The sequence below is a fragment of the Mirounga angustirostris genome, unplaced genomic scaffold (assembly GCF_029215605.1).
Source record: "Mirounga angustirostris isolate CCGP_5_RB_7025 unplaced genomic scaffold, mMirAng1.0.hap1 SCAF_11, whole genome shotgun sequence".
NCBI lineage: Eukaryota > Metazoa > Chordata > Mammalia > Carnivora > Phocidae > Mirounga > Mirounga angustirostris.
In genome coordinates, this window is record NW_026991719.1 from 121,415,413 (window position 1) to 121,430,251 (window position 14,839).

General features: G+C 46.8%; 1 protein-coding gene across 3 annotated transcripts in view; it reads left to right on the top strand.

Moving 5' to 3' along the window:
• Window positions 1–2,806: 2,806 nt before the first annotated feature.
• Window positions 2,807–14,839, top strand: part of AFF2 (ALF transcription elongation factor 2) — a 453,393-nt gene continuing 441,360 nt past the window's right edge. For all 3 annotated transcript variants that reach the window (XM_064574649.1, XM_064574647.1, XM_064574648.1), the window contains exon 1: window positions 2,807–3,120. Coding sequence is in view for 2 of the 3 variants with exons in the window: in XM_064574647.1 (XP_064430717.1) it covers window positions 3,074–3,120 (47 nt within the window). In the remaining variant the exon portion in view is untranslated. The remainder of the gene's footprint in view (window positions 3,121–14,839) is intronic.

Sequence of the window (14,839 nt, forward strand, 5' to 3'; positions counted from 1 at the left end):
AGGTCCACCAAAGAGCTCGGGTCTAAGGCTCTGGAGCCCCATCAGAGCCCGAGATGGTCAGGAGGAGGAGGAAGAGAGAAGGCAGGAGAGGCTGCTCCCCTGCCTGGGAGCTGAGGCTGACACTGAGCGCTGAGTGCTGGGCCTGGGCAGGCTGGCCGGCCCCTTTGATGCTGCCTCTCTCAGCGTCCCCCTGTTCCAGGAGGGTGGCTGGGAGTGCCAGTCCCTTCTGCCCAGCCCAGCCTTCCCTCCTGGTTTTGCTCTTGGGAAGAGAAAGCAGCAGGCGCCACTTGTCTCTTCTCTCCTTCCCGCAGGCGCTTCTGTTCCGAGGGCTGCCTCTCGCTGGCTCCTTCTGCTTCTGCTTGGTCCTCCCGCTGATTGGGAAGAAAGTGCACCAGTGGGGTGATGGGGGTCTGGGATTCTTAAAGGAGCAGCTTCATTTCTGTTGGAAATTTATTTACCCAGCACAGTATTATTATTATTATTTTTTTGTCTTTCCACACAGTCAATATAATGTGGTGAGAAAAGTGAATACAAAGTGACCATAATCACCACATTTAAATGTTAATTGTGGACATTCTGGTTTTCCTCTAAGGATTTTCTAGCAGATCAAGCACTAGCCCTGGCAGCAATCATTATTAGCAATCAAATCCAATTTGAGAATCATTTACTGAGGGCACAAAGGTTGGGGGCCACAAATCGGAGCAGGGCGGTCCCTGCCACCTCAAGGGCTCATGGGCGAGGGCTGAAGACTGGAACGCCCACCAATCAACAAGCCACAGAGATCATTTGAAAATCCCCTGCACCACTTTTGCCAATAGCTCTTCTGCGGTGGAGGCTTTGACCATAGGAGTTTACAAGAAGCCAAACTGATAAGGCAATTGGAAATGCAGTCTTCCCTTGGCTGCTCTGTTGGTTGATTTGCAGTGAACCAGTATTTGTTAAGAACTTGGTTTTATGTAAAATAAATAAACATTAGAGCAAAGCCTCACTGGGTGCTAGAGGAGCCATATCTTAGCCCCTTGTTTCAGTATGGTAGGGATGTGCTCTTTTCTCATACAAAGATTGCAGAAGAGGTGAAACTCTGGGACCCTTCAAGTTCAGAATCGGAAGGCAGCCACTTCTTGAAGCTGTAGCACCTTCTACTTCATTTAGTCGCAAATGGGCTTCCCTGATTCTAGGTTCCTGTCTAGTTTCCCCTCGAGGAGAAATGTGACACCTTGAGCAAAGTACCCAGTCTCAGTGCCTCCGTTTCTCCTGGAAAGAAAAAAAAAGAAAAAAAAAAAAAAAAGGAAAGCAGAGCTATTTGGACGATTTTGAGAATATGAGATAGTATTAGAGAACAGGAAGGAGAATGGCCAGAGTGGCAAGAGCCAGATGGCAGCTGGATCAAGTCTCTCTTTTTAGGGATGAAGAAAATGAGCCTCGGGGAAGAGACTTTGCTCAGAGTCACACAGATAGGATCAGAACAGGCAACCTGCTCTGTCAAAGCTCAGTCTACTGCTCTTCCTAAGAGTCCTAGCCTTAGGATTTCAATAATGTGCCAATACGATCCCCTCTGTATAATAACCTGAAGAAGGCGAGCGAGATGTCTGGGACTCCAGAGTGCAACTGCTCCTGAAATGCCAAAACCGGGTCCCGCCCCTTCTGACACCCCTTCTCTCTTCGCAGGCCAGGAAGCCTTCCCTGAGGGCATTGGCTAAAGGGATGCACCCTGTCCTGGAGCAGCACTGGAGGCTGAAGGGAAGGATGAAGCTGCACGTGGAGAGAGCAGATTCTCCCGCCAGAAGGGAGACAGGCAGCCGGTGGGTGGGCCAGTGGGCACGTACCCCGCGGCTTTCCCATTTTCCGGAGGAGGAAAGAGCAGAAGTCGTTGGCCCCAGGCACGTGGCGGCTGTGCGGGGAAGGTGATAGTGCAGCCGACTTTCCCAGCGTCCTAATCCCGAACCCATAGTTCACACAGGGACAGCCGCCACTGCCTCGTCTCGCAGCCCACGGAATCCGGGGCCCGGAGGTCGCGGACCTACTAGGTGCGCGCCGCGCCCCGCAGCCGTGGGGCACGGCACTGCGGCATGCCTGGCGGGCCTGGGTGCGGGCACGCGGTGCCGCGGGGACGGTGAAGGTGACCGCCTTCTCCTTCCCGGCCCCGCGTGCTCTGCACTGCGGGCTCGAGGGATGCTCGGGCCCGCCAAAGTTTGCTCCAGTGCTCGGGAGCCGGAGGAGAGTCCCTGGGCAGTGCGGGGTCGACCCCGATCCCCGCAGCAGTTAGTGCGCTCTTTCCTGGTTCCAAGGAGTAACTCCCCTGGTGGGAGTGGGCGGGGGTTCCGAGGGGGGGTCCCCTTCTCGGAGCCTGGGTCCGAGCCCCCCGCCCGCATCCCTGCAGCTGCCCCTCGGGCTCGGGTCCCTGTCCCCGGCTCAGCGGCCGCTCCCACCAGCTGATTTTGACAGAGGGGGGTCCCGAGCGGCGCAGGCGGGCGCAGCGAGCCCCTGCCAGATCCGGGGCCGATAACGTGCAGGCTCCATGTCGCGGCTTCGGGCTGCCCAGGCTCCGCCCCCTGTGAGTGTGTAAGTGTGTGATGCTGCCGCGGCCGCCGCCGCCGCCGCCGCCGCCGCCGCCTGTGCAGCCGCCGCCGCCGCTGCCGCCTCGGCTGCCGCGCCGCGCCGCTGCCGCCGCCGCTGCCGCCCCGGCCGCCCCCCCCGGCCGCCGCCGCCGCCGCCGCCGCCGGCCCGCAGCCCGCCAGGCGGGCGGCCCCGCCGGCCCGAGCCCCCAGCGCCTGCCGCCGCAGCGTCGGGGCGCTGGGCGCGCGGGCAGCCGCGGAGCGAGCGGACCCGAGCGGGCGGCCGGGCACTTGCCCGCCCCGTGCCACCGCCGCCGCCGCTCCGGAGCGCAGGACCCGGCAGCCCCGGCGCCCGCCGCCGCCTCCGATGCGGCCTGGGCACTTTTAGCCGGGCGGGAGGGCCGGAAAGCCGGGCCGCCGAGAGCAGTGAGCCAGCCGCGCCGAGAGCCGCGCCGACCCGCGGGGAGCAGGGACGGACGCCCGCCCGCCGCCGCCGCCGCCGCCGCCGCCCGGCCGCTATGGATCTATTCGACTTTTTCAGGGACTGGGACTTGGAGCAGCAGTGGTAGGTGTTGAATTTTGCCTTCTCCTTGCTACGCAGGTCCCCCGGCTGGGGCTGGGCTTTTCGCCTTTGTTAGGGGAAGCCGGGGCTGTGGTGGGGGCGCCCCAGACGCCCTCCCACTTGATCTCAGCCACCTCTGGCCCCGCCGCCGCGACTCCGCGGTCGGGTGCCCCGGTGGGTGGGGGGGTGGGGGGAGAGGTGCGGGCAGAGGGTGGGATGAGGGTTCCGAACGCGTCGCTTGGCGCTCCAAGTCCAAAGAGTTGCCTTTGGCCCGTATCGGAGCCCGTGCCGCCTGCGGGCTGAGCCGCACGACCTCCGCGGGGATTTTCTGTGCGCACCGCCGGCCCGGCCGGTCTCCCCGCGCACCGGATCCTGCCCGCCCCAAATGCTTCAACTTTCCAGGTGTCCAGCGCCGGCCGCCGGCCGCGGGGTCAGGCGGCGGCAAGGTGCCGCCGGCCTCCGCTTCCTCTGCGGCCACCTTCCCCGCCGCCGCCACCTCCTTAACCCGCGCCGCGCGCACACCTTCCCTTCCACTCGCTCAGCCCAAGTTCCCCGCTCTCGGGCGCCTGGTGGCTTCGGGGGCCACCAAGCGGGGGCCTCGGGTCCGGGCCGACTTCGGCGTTGGCTTTCAAGACTGAGGGTTTTTGAAGTTGGCCCCCCGAAGTCGGCTGCTCCAACGTCTATGCACATTTAATTACCGGCTGGACCCCTGTCCGCCCCCGCTGGGAGGCAGCCGCAGGTTTGTGTAATGGGCACCCAGCTCGGATTCAAAGGTTTAGTCAGCTTTTCCCAAAATACCTAAACTTGTCGCTGAGAGCGTTTTGAAAGATGGTGCAAAGGTGACCGGGGAGCCTGAAAGTTGTTACTCACTGCACGCTGTGCGCGCGCGTGTGCATAAATAGTGATATACATATCTATTAACTTTTTTTAAAAACTCCATCTTCTGCCACAGGCGTTATTATTGTTAATCCGTCACAACATTTTAACATATCAATTGCCCTCCCCCCCACCCCCAGCCCGTGGAATGAGACCGGGGGAGGATGCGGCTGCAGCGATTTAGAATTGCATCCTTGGTTATTGCCTTTTTAAATGTAGTTAGGATAATCTACAATACCTACCGATTGTGCGAAATCTTCTGCAATGTTAAACTGCTAGCAGCCGTTGGCTATGAATACTGTGTATTTTTACAAGGATTTCCCTTGCTGATGGGATATTTTAGGCAATTTCCTTCTTTAGAAAAGGGTCATACTCTTAGCCAATAGCTTCATTATGCCAATCGTGACTCTTCTAGTTGCAAATCCAAGATAATCAGAACTTAAATACATTTTATTTTACGGCCACAAATTACACTGTATCAGTATTAATCTGCAAGGCATTTTTGATACCATGCAGGGTTTTGTCAGCCCTGCAGAGAAACATTATGTTACAATTTTTAATAACCATGATGTTATTTAAAAGTAAAGATCACAATAAAATTACTCCTCAATTAGATATTATGCTCCTGCACACAGCCTTTACTCTGCTTCAGTAATTTATTTTGCAGACAACTGATAACCACAGCATTACTATTTGCATACAATTTGCCTAATATATGGTGTGGGTAACATCATTAATTTAACAGACGTTATAATTGATTTTGTGGGTATGGTTCAAATGTTAAACGTATCTGAGGTACTGGGTTTTAAAAAATGTGTTTATTATATTAACTTTAGTTTAATCTTAGAAACATGCAGTTGTATATTTAAAGGGGATTGGTTCTTTTGATTTCTTTTTTCAGAAAGACAGGTTCTCCCCGCCCCCCATTTGGGGACTATTTTTTCTTTTCTTAAGGAAAATCCAAAACCTTTTTTCCTCCAGTTCTGTAACTACGCCACATCAGTTAAGAAACATGCAGACTTGGACACTCTGCGGATATGATGTGAAATATGGATGAATTAATGTAATACATCTGCATAAATAAGCTGGCCTTTTCCTTCTGTGCACATGTTCCAGGAAAATTTCTCCTTCTTACTGTGCGATTGTGAGGGGCAAACTTTCTTATGAATCTGTGTGTAAACATTTGTAATGAGGTCTGTGCATCTGTTTTGACCGCCCCCTCCAGAAAAAACAGGGAACATAAATGTGACAATAGTGGATGAACTAAAAAGCTTGATTGTGCCTTGAATGGAAATCTACCTTTCCAAACTCTGTGGCCATCTAGAGCATGTCAATTACATGTTCATTACATGTTCACTTCCCTTCCTGGGGAGTAAGTAGCTGCTTAGAGTGCTGGCATCCATTCCCCGCCCAGCCAGGAGGTCCAAGGAGGAAAAAGGCGCCAGCCAAGTTAAGGGTCTCACTTACATTGGATCTTTTCTCAACATTCACTTATGGAACAGAAAACTCTGAGCTTTGTGTACCGCAACCCTAGATGTCTGACAACAAATGGATCAGGCCAGCTAAAAAACCAACTCGTTTACCTAGACTTAATGAAGGAAGACTTTACATACACGGGCATATGTGTTATTTGCAAACACTCGACTACAGTAAACAAAAAGTCCATGCCCATTTATAAACACACATTTGTCAGGATGAATGCAAATGGGAAGGATGGGGCATGAATGACGCTGCAACGTGCTTCCGTGCTGGGTCTGGGAGCGCTCAATGCCTAAAGGAACATACCCCTGGATTTCACGCACTGCACAAGTATCCTAATGGGTCATGCTCTGGACTCGATGAAAGGGCCAAAGCACAAGTTCTTTAAGATTCTTGGATGAAGGAGCAATGTTCTCCTGAGTATAAATTTAATATGAACCATTCTGTGAAAGAAGAGGAAGGTGCAGATGTCTGTGTGCACCAAAGACACCATTGCTCTTGAAAGAAAATGAAAGAAAGATAAAGAACAAAAATGATATGTGATTGTTTAAATCATTCTATAGATTTGCCTGTGGTAAGCCAGTAAATGAATTCTTGAGGTATCTGGAAATCCTGCGGCGAGATTTAGGCTTGTTTACCACCAATGGGGATGTCATTGATCCCCATTTAAGAGGGTATAAAAGCAAAATCAGAGGGCCTACCAAGTGTCAGTCCTATGAGCAAATACCTCCCCCCCCCTTATTGATTAGGTATCACTTTGTGACAGGCCAAGGTCCTTTGTGGGGATGCTTGTCTTCCTTTCATTATTAAAAAAAAAAATAGCAAGAAAGAAGGACAGGCAGCTACAGAAAGGGACACATCCTTAAACATCAAAAATGAAAAGCAAACCACCATGACAGCAAAATCAAACTGCGCAAAAGTCTAGTGAAGATGGTGGCGAAGCAGTGGTGACGGTCGCTGACTCCTCACTGCGAAGCCCCAAGCCCGGCAGCGATCGTTTGTAGTTTCTAAGTTATGTCTCACAAGTAGCCTCATTAGAGGCGAGCTTGCACACGGGCAGTTCTACAGGAAGAGACTTAAACTCACTAAACTGTTATATAAATAGAAAGTTCAAAGGTCTGCTTGGGGCTGTCAAGGCTGGGAAGGGGCCATGTGCAGGCCAGGCTTCTTCTCCTTGTGGGGGGGCGGCAGGGGGAAGGCAGCCCCCGGGGGCCTGCCCCAGCAGCCCCTGCTTTCCCCAGTTTGTCTTGAGCGTGCGGGGGAGGGGGAGACCCTGCTTCTCCAGACAAAAGTGAACTGTTTCAGACGCAGCCGGGCATGGCCCATGCACTGCAGCAGCCTGGCCTCTGGCGAGGCCTTTGTAAGCTGCAGTCCTGCGCAAGAGTGGCCCAGACCTGGTTATGGATGGGACGGTGTTGGGGGTGGGGGGAGAGAGATCACGTGTGCCAGCCTTGGGGTAGGTAGGGTAGCAGGAACGCGGAGGCAGCAGGGCAGGTTCCTGTTTTGACTAAGGCCTACAGGTTGCCAGGATTTCTCATTCTCTACCTGCATCCATTTCTCTTTCCCCCTGCCCTCCATTCATTCAGCGAACCTTGTGGGGTTGAGTCTCTTAAGGGAGTGTCTGGGGAGGCTAGACCGGAGGCGGTGAAATTAGCTAGTGTGATAAGATCTCTACAATTCCCCCACCCGCCCCCTTGCAACCCCCCCCCAAGAATAAAAGCTATCTCTGTAAATCTTAAAAAGGCACATCTATTGGACAAGAAAGAAAATGATCTCATGTTAGAAATCAGTTTAATGATACATGAATTGTTTTGCTAATGATTCAGTCAAGCATTTAACAACTTTAAAATATACAAATCAAGATTGAAAATGACTGCCTCAAAAATGAATCTGTCATTATAGACATAAACGAGATTCCAAACATTTAAGCATTTTGTAGATGGATAAAAATTATATTGTATTTAAACATGCTAATTATTGTCGAATAGAAATGCTTTAATGTGCTGAACCTTTATTTCATGCCCATTATTCTTAGCTAAGACTATTTCTTGCATGCAGAATTTGTACACATTTAACATAATTTCAGGATCATAAAGGTCCAATGAAATGGCCATCTCTGGAACCATCTAGAAGCTGTAGCCCGGTGAGCTTGTAGCTCATACCTCAGAAAGTGAAACTGCCACATACTTGATTAGCCTGTCATGTAGACAAAACAATTGGTCCAGTGACAATATTTTTCACTTTTAATTTTGTCTTTCTTTTTCTGATTGTTGTGGGATAAAGAAAGAGAGATTTTAAGAACTTGTTTACTGATAATGGGCAGGAACGTGTTGCTGATTAAAGAACTTGAGACCACAATTTGAGAAAACCTTTTGAACAGTGTGTGTGTGTGTGTGTGTGTGTGTATGTTTCACCTGTGTATTCTAGAATGCATCACCACCATTGCTACTATTATTTGAGTATTTACTCTGTGCCCCAGGCATCACCGAGTGCTTTAAATAGTCAAGCTCACTTTATCCTTCAGACGTACTTTATGAGACAGGACCTGTTAGGCTCTCTATTTTACAGATGAAGTAATGGAATCACTAGCATTGGAGTTGACCTTAGAGCCCACACCATTGACAACTGACATTCTGTTGGAGCCTTTTCAACATGTGGAATACTTTCCCGTATGGCACCTCATTTGGTGCTTGTAAATGAGGGTGTGCAGGTGTTATTCCCATTTTACAGATGAGCAAACAGCCCTAGAGAGGTTGTTTGACTCACTTAAGTTCACACAACCTGGTTAGTAGTAGAGCTAGGTCAGAAATGCACATCTCCCAATTTCCAGGTCAGGTGTCTTTCCTCAAAACCTCATTGCCTATTATTTATTGTTATTGTATGGTGAGCATTTAGCTGTCACTGAAACAAATGGATTGGATTTTGTAGATCATACTTGTGTAAAAAAGAATCTGTGGAATTAGCGTGTAATTGACTAGCCATGGAACTCTGCTTTTTCTTTTAAATAAAAAAGGAACAGTTTATGTACTGATAATAATGTCTTAGCACTTCTTTGGTGGATACCCCTTTAATGAAAACATGTGAATGGCAAATTACACACACACACACACACACAGCTTTGCCTCTTTTATATACATACATAAGTCTTTGGGAACTGTCCATTTAAATTTGAATGCTGGGAGCCCAAGGTGGATAACATTTCTTTCCAAAGCTTTGTAACTTACCACATCTGTTCTTTGATTCGATCCTCACAATAACCTTGTGGGTTTGTCAGGACCGATATTACTGACTGCCTTTTATAGATGAGAAAACTGAAGTTCAGAGAGGTTAAATGACTTGCCTAAGTCGACACAGTAAGTGGATAGTCCTAGGATTTGTGTTTATTGCTCTTTTCACTGCCTTACTGCTGTTGCATTAAGTCGTTTATGTTTAAATATCCACCCTGCTTCCTAGGGAATGGTGTATCACCCTCTTGCATCATCTAGCACAGTGCCTTTCCCATTACAGGTGCTCAATAAACATCTGTTGATTGATGTTAGAGCCCATCAGCTCAGAGGGCCCTATGCAAATGCTTGTATCTTTCAAAGATAGTTGCTCAGTAAATCCTGGTGATTGTACTGGCCCTCTGCCTCTTTGATAGTGTTTTAATTGTCTGTAATCCTTTTGAAGGTCTCCTAGCCAGTCTGGTCTCTTTTGCAGAATGTAATGAGGAAGAAAAACGGTTACTAAACAAGCTTCCGAGAAAGAGGCAAAATTTAGAACCCTTGTTATTTGTTGGTGTGATTGAAAAAAATAGAATTTCTGTGAGTTCCAAGATATATGTAGAACCGAAAAACCCAACTTTTAGGGCATAGGGCACAGGAGTTAGCAGACTAGTACTGTGTCTCAGTCCGTACGGAGAACGTTAAAGAAGAATGTGTGACAAAATCTGAAGGAGTTGAGTGGTCAGAGGTTGGGATTCCTCTAGCTTTCCTTGAGTTTTGGCCTTCATGACTTGTATTTCATCACGAGAAGGCTGTTTTTCTACTTAACTGTAGCAGATCAACGCCATAAATTATCATGACTGTTAAACAAAGGTCCAGCACTAGGTTCCTCTAATGTAAAACTTTTATGTTGCACTTTAATGAAATTTTATATGCATGTTCAAAGCAAGGCACACTTTACACTGTGGAGAGGGCGATGCTCTGAATTGTTGAATTTATTTTAAAGTAAATCTTTTTGATGACCTTAGCTGCTAACATCCACCTACTTACTGAGCTGAGAAAAATTATCTGAGGGCTTAAATAAAATGGCATGATTTAAGCAGGGCTGGCAATAGCACTACAGCTAGAGTCTGATTTTGATTATGGATCGCTCGGTTTATGGAATACTATTTTTTTTTTTATATACCTGCGCATTTTGCTTCATTTGAAAAAGAAAATCAGCCAGTGATTTAAAGTAATCTTTGATTTGGTTCTTCAATAGGCGTGTGCTGTATATGAAGGTATAAAAGCCACACATTGGGAAATAAGCTAAGGAAACAGGTTTGGCTTTCATTACAAACTCAAAATCACTCATCTGTTTATTTTTTCAACGTTCCTTTTGCTGGGAAAAAAAACCCCACATTACTTCCATCCTATGAAGAATAATTTGTTTTGTTGCTTTTCCAAATAAGAGTTCTCTGTATTGTCTGTCATCTTCAGTGGAAACCAGATCTCAGTAGCAGATACTGGTCCACTTGGTGGCCTTGATTGAACTATATGCCTGGAGTCTGAATTTTGGATTCTATAGGCAACATATCTCCTGGAAAGTGCATTGAAATGGTTTCTTTTTATATTAATAAAAAGGTAAAACCCTACTTATCTTGTAGTGATGCTGTAGCTGCAGTGTCTGGAGGAAGAAGTTTCTTAGGAGTCCAAAGTCTTCTTGGTCTTTGGGTCTCTAGCATGGTTCGATCCAACCAACCGGCCGGAAGGAGCGTGTTACGGAGTCAGTTTAACCTTCTGATTGTGGCAGTATGTACACGATGACCTGGTTATCTAGTGACCACTGAAAAGTGCATTCACAGAGGCTTTACTTCTCCTTTCAGGATGTCAGTCAACTAATTTTTTAAATAAGTTAATTTTCCAAAGGGACTGGTGGTTTGCCTTCCAGGTCGGCACAGCCACAGTAACAAAATTAAATTCCAGCATGATGGATGTTTCTGATGAAGTGCCATGGAATCATGGCGAGGTCTCATCAATTAGCCATTATTTGCTGGCAAAAGTCTTGGCTCCGGGGCGTAGAGATGATTCAGTCCCTCAAACCTGGTCCTTCAAGACTGGAGGGCCCTTCAGAATCATGTGGTCCAGCCTCCTCATTGTACAGATGAGGAGACCGAGGCCCAGGATGGGGAAAATGGCTTGCCCAAGGACGTATACTCGGTAAGTGACACAGCTGGGTCGGGAGGCTTTGTGCCCTGGTCCAGTGTTTGTCAACTCTATCGAGAAACTGTTTCCACTGTGTACCTACTCTGTGCTCGGCGCTTTGCTAGGTGGTCCCTTTAAGGGGGAGATGAAAGGAATGTAAAAATGACCTTCTGGCCCTGCTGAGTTGACAGCAGAATGTAGAACTAGATTTGGGGAAATGGTGTGTCATGGATGGAAGTAAAATAAGAATTCAGGGAGAGTGAGAATGTGAGCTAGAGTAAAAAAAAAAAAAAAAAAAAGTCGTCCTCATCGAGGCCCGTGAAACTCTTTGAGTACCGTTAGCACAGTCCAAATGGAAAGCCAGAAATTTGGATTGTTTAGAGGACCAGAATCAGCCAACAATGACTTTGGACCCTGAGTTCTCTGGTTTGACAGAAGCTCACATTCATCACACAATTACTGAAGTTATGTTTGACTGCGTGGATGGAGTATTCTCGTTAACACTGACCACCATTGCTGGGGGTGGGGGGACAACCACAGAACTCTTTACAACTATTTTGACTCTCTGAATTATAGAAATATTTATGCAAACATTCTTCAAATAAATACCAAACAAAAGTTTGTTTTCCTGAATCCGTTGAAACAAATGTTTGTAAATTGGCACAGTTGCTAACAAAATTGCTGTTTTCAAAAGAAGCATGTATTATGGTTCTTTTTTTTTTAATATTTTATTTATTTGATAGAGAGAGAGATAGCGAGAGCAGGAACACAAGCATGGGGAGTGGGAGAGGGAGAAGCAGGCTTCCCGCCGAGCAGGGAGCCCGACACGGGGCTCGATCCCAGGACCCTGAGATCATGACCTGAGTCGAAGGCAGACGCTCAAATGACTGAGCCACCCAAGCGCCCCTGTATTATGGCTCTTGAGATGTACCCAAGTGTACCTCTTCTTTTGTTCTTTCTCCTTTTTAAACAAATAATGAACTCATTTTTCTGGAAGGTAGGTACCGATATTTTGACTTCTGCATTTCCTTTCCCTAGAGAGTGAGTTGGTGCCTTGGCACCATCTAATTGGGGTTTATATCTGTGTTTATGATTAGTTGTTTGGCCTCCAAATAATTCTTTGTCTGGCTGTCTCATCTTTCAAATCTCAGCTGTGTCTCTGGGAAGCCACTAGCTGTCATCCTCCTCCCTCCTCTGCCCACCAGACTCACATCCTCCAGCCCTGTCGGGTTAGACTCCCCTCCTCGGTGTTGCCGTAACACCCTGAGCATACTTGTGACATACCTGAATTGTTTTGAGGGATGGGAATACAGCTGCTTTTATTTCTGTATTCCTAGTGTCTGATCCATTCGGAGTGCAGCATCATTCATCTACTGGCTTCATTCAGGCACTGTGCTAGGTCTCAAAATATTATGTGTAGGTGGGAAGCCCTAGTAATCTAAATCAAAGTGAAAATAATAAGTAGAGCTAACATTTCCTGTGTGACAGGCTCTGGTTTGTGTTATCTGATTTCCCAGTTTTACAGGGCGGGGAGCCTGAGACATAGGGGTTCAGCGACTTGCCCAAGGTCACACAGGCCACATGAATCCTTGGCTTCCCTGCTAACCCGTGAGGGTACCCTGAGAGAGAGGCTAGAGAAGTGGCAAGCCCTGCATGTTGAGGCCTTTGGTATTTACAAATCAGGTTGGGTTTGAGACCGTAGCCAAATAGGAGATACAACTGACCTGATATCGACAGCAATAGACTGCAAGGTTCTGCTCCTCTTGGATCTAAGGAACAGATAATGTATTTGGCAGGGAACTGCATTGGTCTGTAAACTTGCACTTGATTCAAACTTGACAAGAACAGGAGCTCCAGGAGGGTGGGTGTTTTGTTTTGTTTTGTCATATTCACTGGTGCATCGGGAGTGCTTAGAACCTTGTCTGGCGCACAGTAGGTGCTCAGTGACTTTTTGCTGAATAAATAAATGGGTTGATCTACAAGAACCTGCTTAATGCTTTCTGTGGTCAGATGTGTGCAGAGATAGTTCAGAGGTTCAAGAACGAGGTCTAAGAGAAGAGCTGAAATCACAGTGGTCAGACAGGTAGGTACAGGTAGGTGTGTGGCCTTCAATAGATGTATTCTTGAAATAGCATGCTTATTAACATTCTCTAAATTAAATGCTCTGTATGAGCATCTTGCTTGCCAGGAATCCTGTGGGGGAATTCTTTACTGATGTGAATAATCCCTCCCAAATATCCCTAAGCTTATCAGCTTTGTGATTTTAGATTTTTACATATAGCATTTTTTTCCCTGTAAGTTGTGTCTACATTTAGTATCTACAGTAATGCTGCGAGGGTAATTATGCCGACTTAAAAAAAAAAAAAAAAAGATGTCTTAATTTACTGCCATCATTGGATGAGGCTTTTGTTGAGTACCAAGTGGGGAGGGGGGAAGCACACACCTTCAACTTTTGTGAGCCAGATGCTTTGATTGTTTATTTTGTCTGTCTGCTTTTTTAAAAAAGGTAGTTCTTGCTTTGGAGGCTAACCTAGGATTTGGGTTTTCCTAACATATATTTTTAGACTGAACACATTTTCTATTTAAGCCTCTGGAGGATTCAGATTTCAGTTTCGTCCCTAGAATGTGCAGAAAAGGTTCCATATGTTCCGTAAGATGGTTTGATAGTCGAGGTAAGAGAACCAGCATTTGCAGAGCATCACGTCACGTGCTTTACACACATGACCTCATTGAACAAGCACCCCCAAAAGATGGGTGTTTTTACCCCTGCCTTCACAGAATTGGAATCAGCTATGTCTGAGTTGGACATAATGGAATTTGATGGGTGATGAGGAGCATCTTTTTTTGTGTCTGTTGGCCATCTGTGTGTCTTTGGAGAAATATCTGTTCATGTCTTCTGCCCATTTTTTCATTGGACTTTTTGTATTTTGAGTGTTGAGTTTGGTAAGTTCTTTGTATATTTTGGATACTAACCGTTTATCAGATACGTCATTTGCAAGTGTCCACCGATTGATGGATGGATAAAGAAGATGGAATATTACTCAGCCATCAAAAAGAATGAAATCTTGCCATTTGCAGTGACATGGATGGAACTAGATGGTATTATGCTAAGTGAAAAAGTCAGTCAGAGAAAGACAAATGTCATAATTATTCATTCATATGTGGAATTTAAGAAACCAAACAAGCAAAAAGAGAGAGACAAATTAAGAAACAGACTCTTAATTCTAGAGAACAAACTGATGGTTACCAGAGGGGAGGTGGGTGGGGGGAAGGGGGAATAGGTGATGGGGATTAAGGAGTACACTTACTATGATGAGCACTGAGTAATGTATGGAAGTGTTGAATCACTATATTGTACACCTGAAACTCACATTACACTGTATGTAACTCAAAAGAATTAAAATTAAAAACTTAAAAATATAGTTTGATGGGCAACTTCAAAGTATTAAAAATAAAAATAGTCTGGGGAAAAAACCCTCTAAACAATTTTTTTATTGTTTTCCCAGTGCAAAATGAGAGGTGACAAAATGCACATTAAGGAAGACAGACAGATAAAAGGTGATGAAAAAATCTGGGACATTTTAGTGCAGATAAAAAACCCAAGTAGTTCAATTAATCAGATATTAAGATACATACTAGGAGGAGAGACAGTAGGTACTTACGGGTCTTTAATAAATTAAGTCTCATAACCAGAAATGAAATGTACCTGAGTATTAAAGAAATGCAAGAGCTGCAATGGACCTTTTTTTTTTTTTTTAAGATTTATTTATTTATTTTAGAGAGAGAGAGCAGGGGGGAGGGGCAGAGGGAGAGAGAAACTCAAGGAGACTGCGCAACAAGCGCTGAGCCCGATGCAGGGGCTCCATCCCACAACCTTGAGATCACAACCTGAGCCCAAACCAAGAGTCAGATGCTCAACTGACTGTACCACCCAGGCGCCCCCGCAATGGACTTTTTAACAAGTTAACTATTATATATAA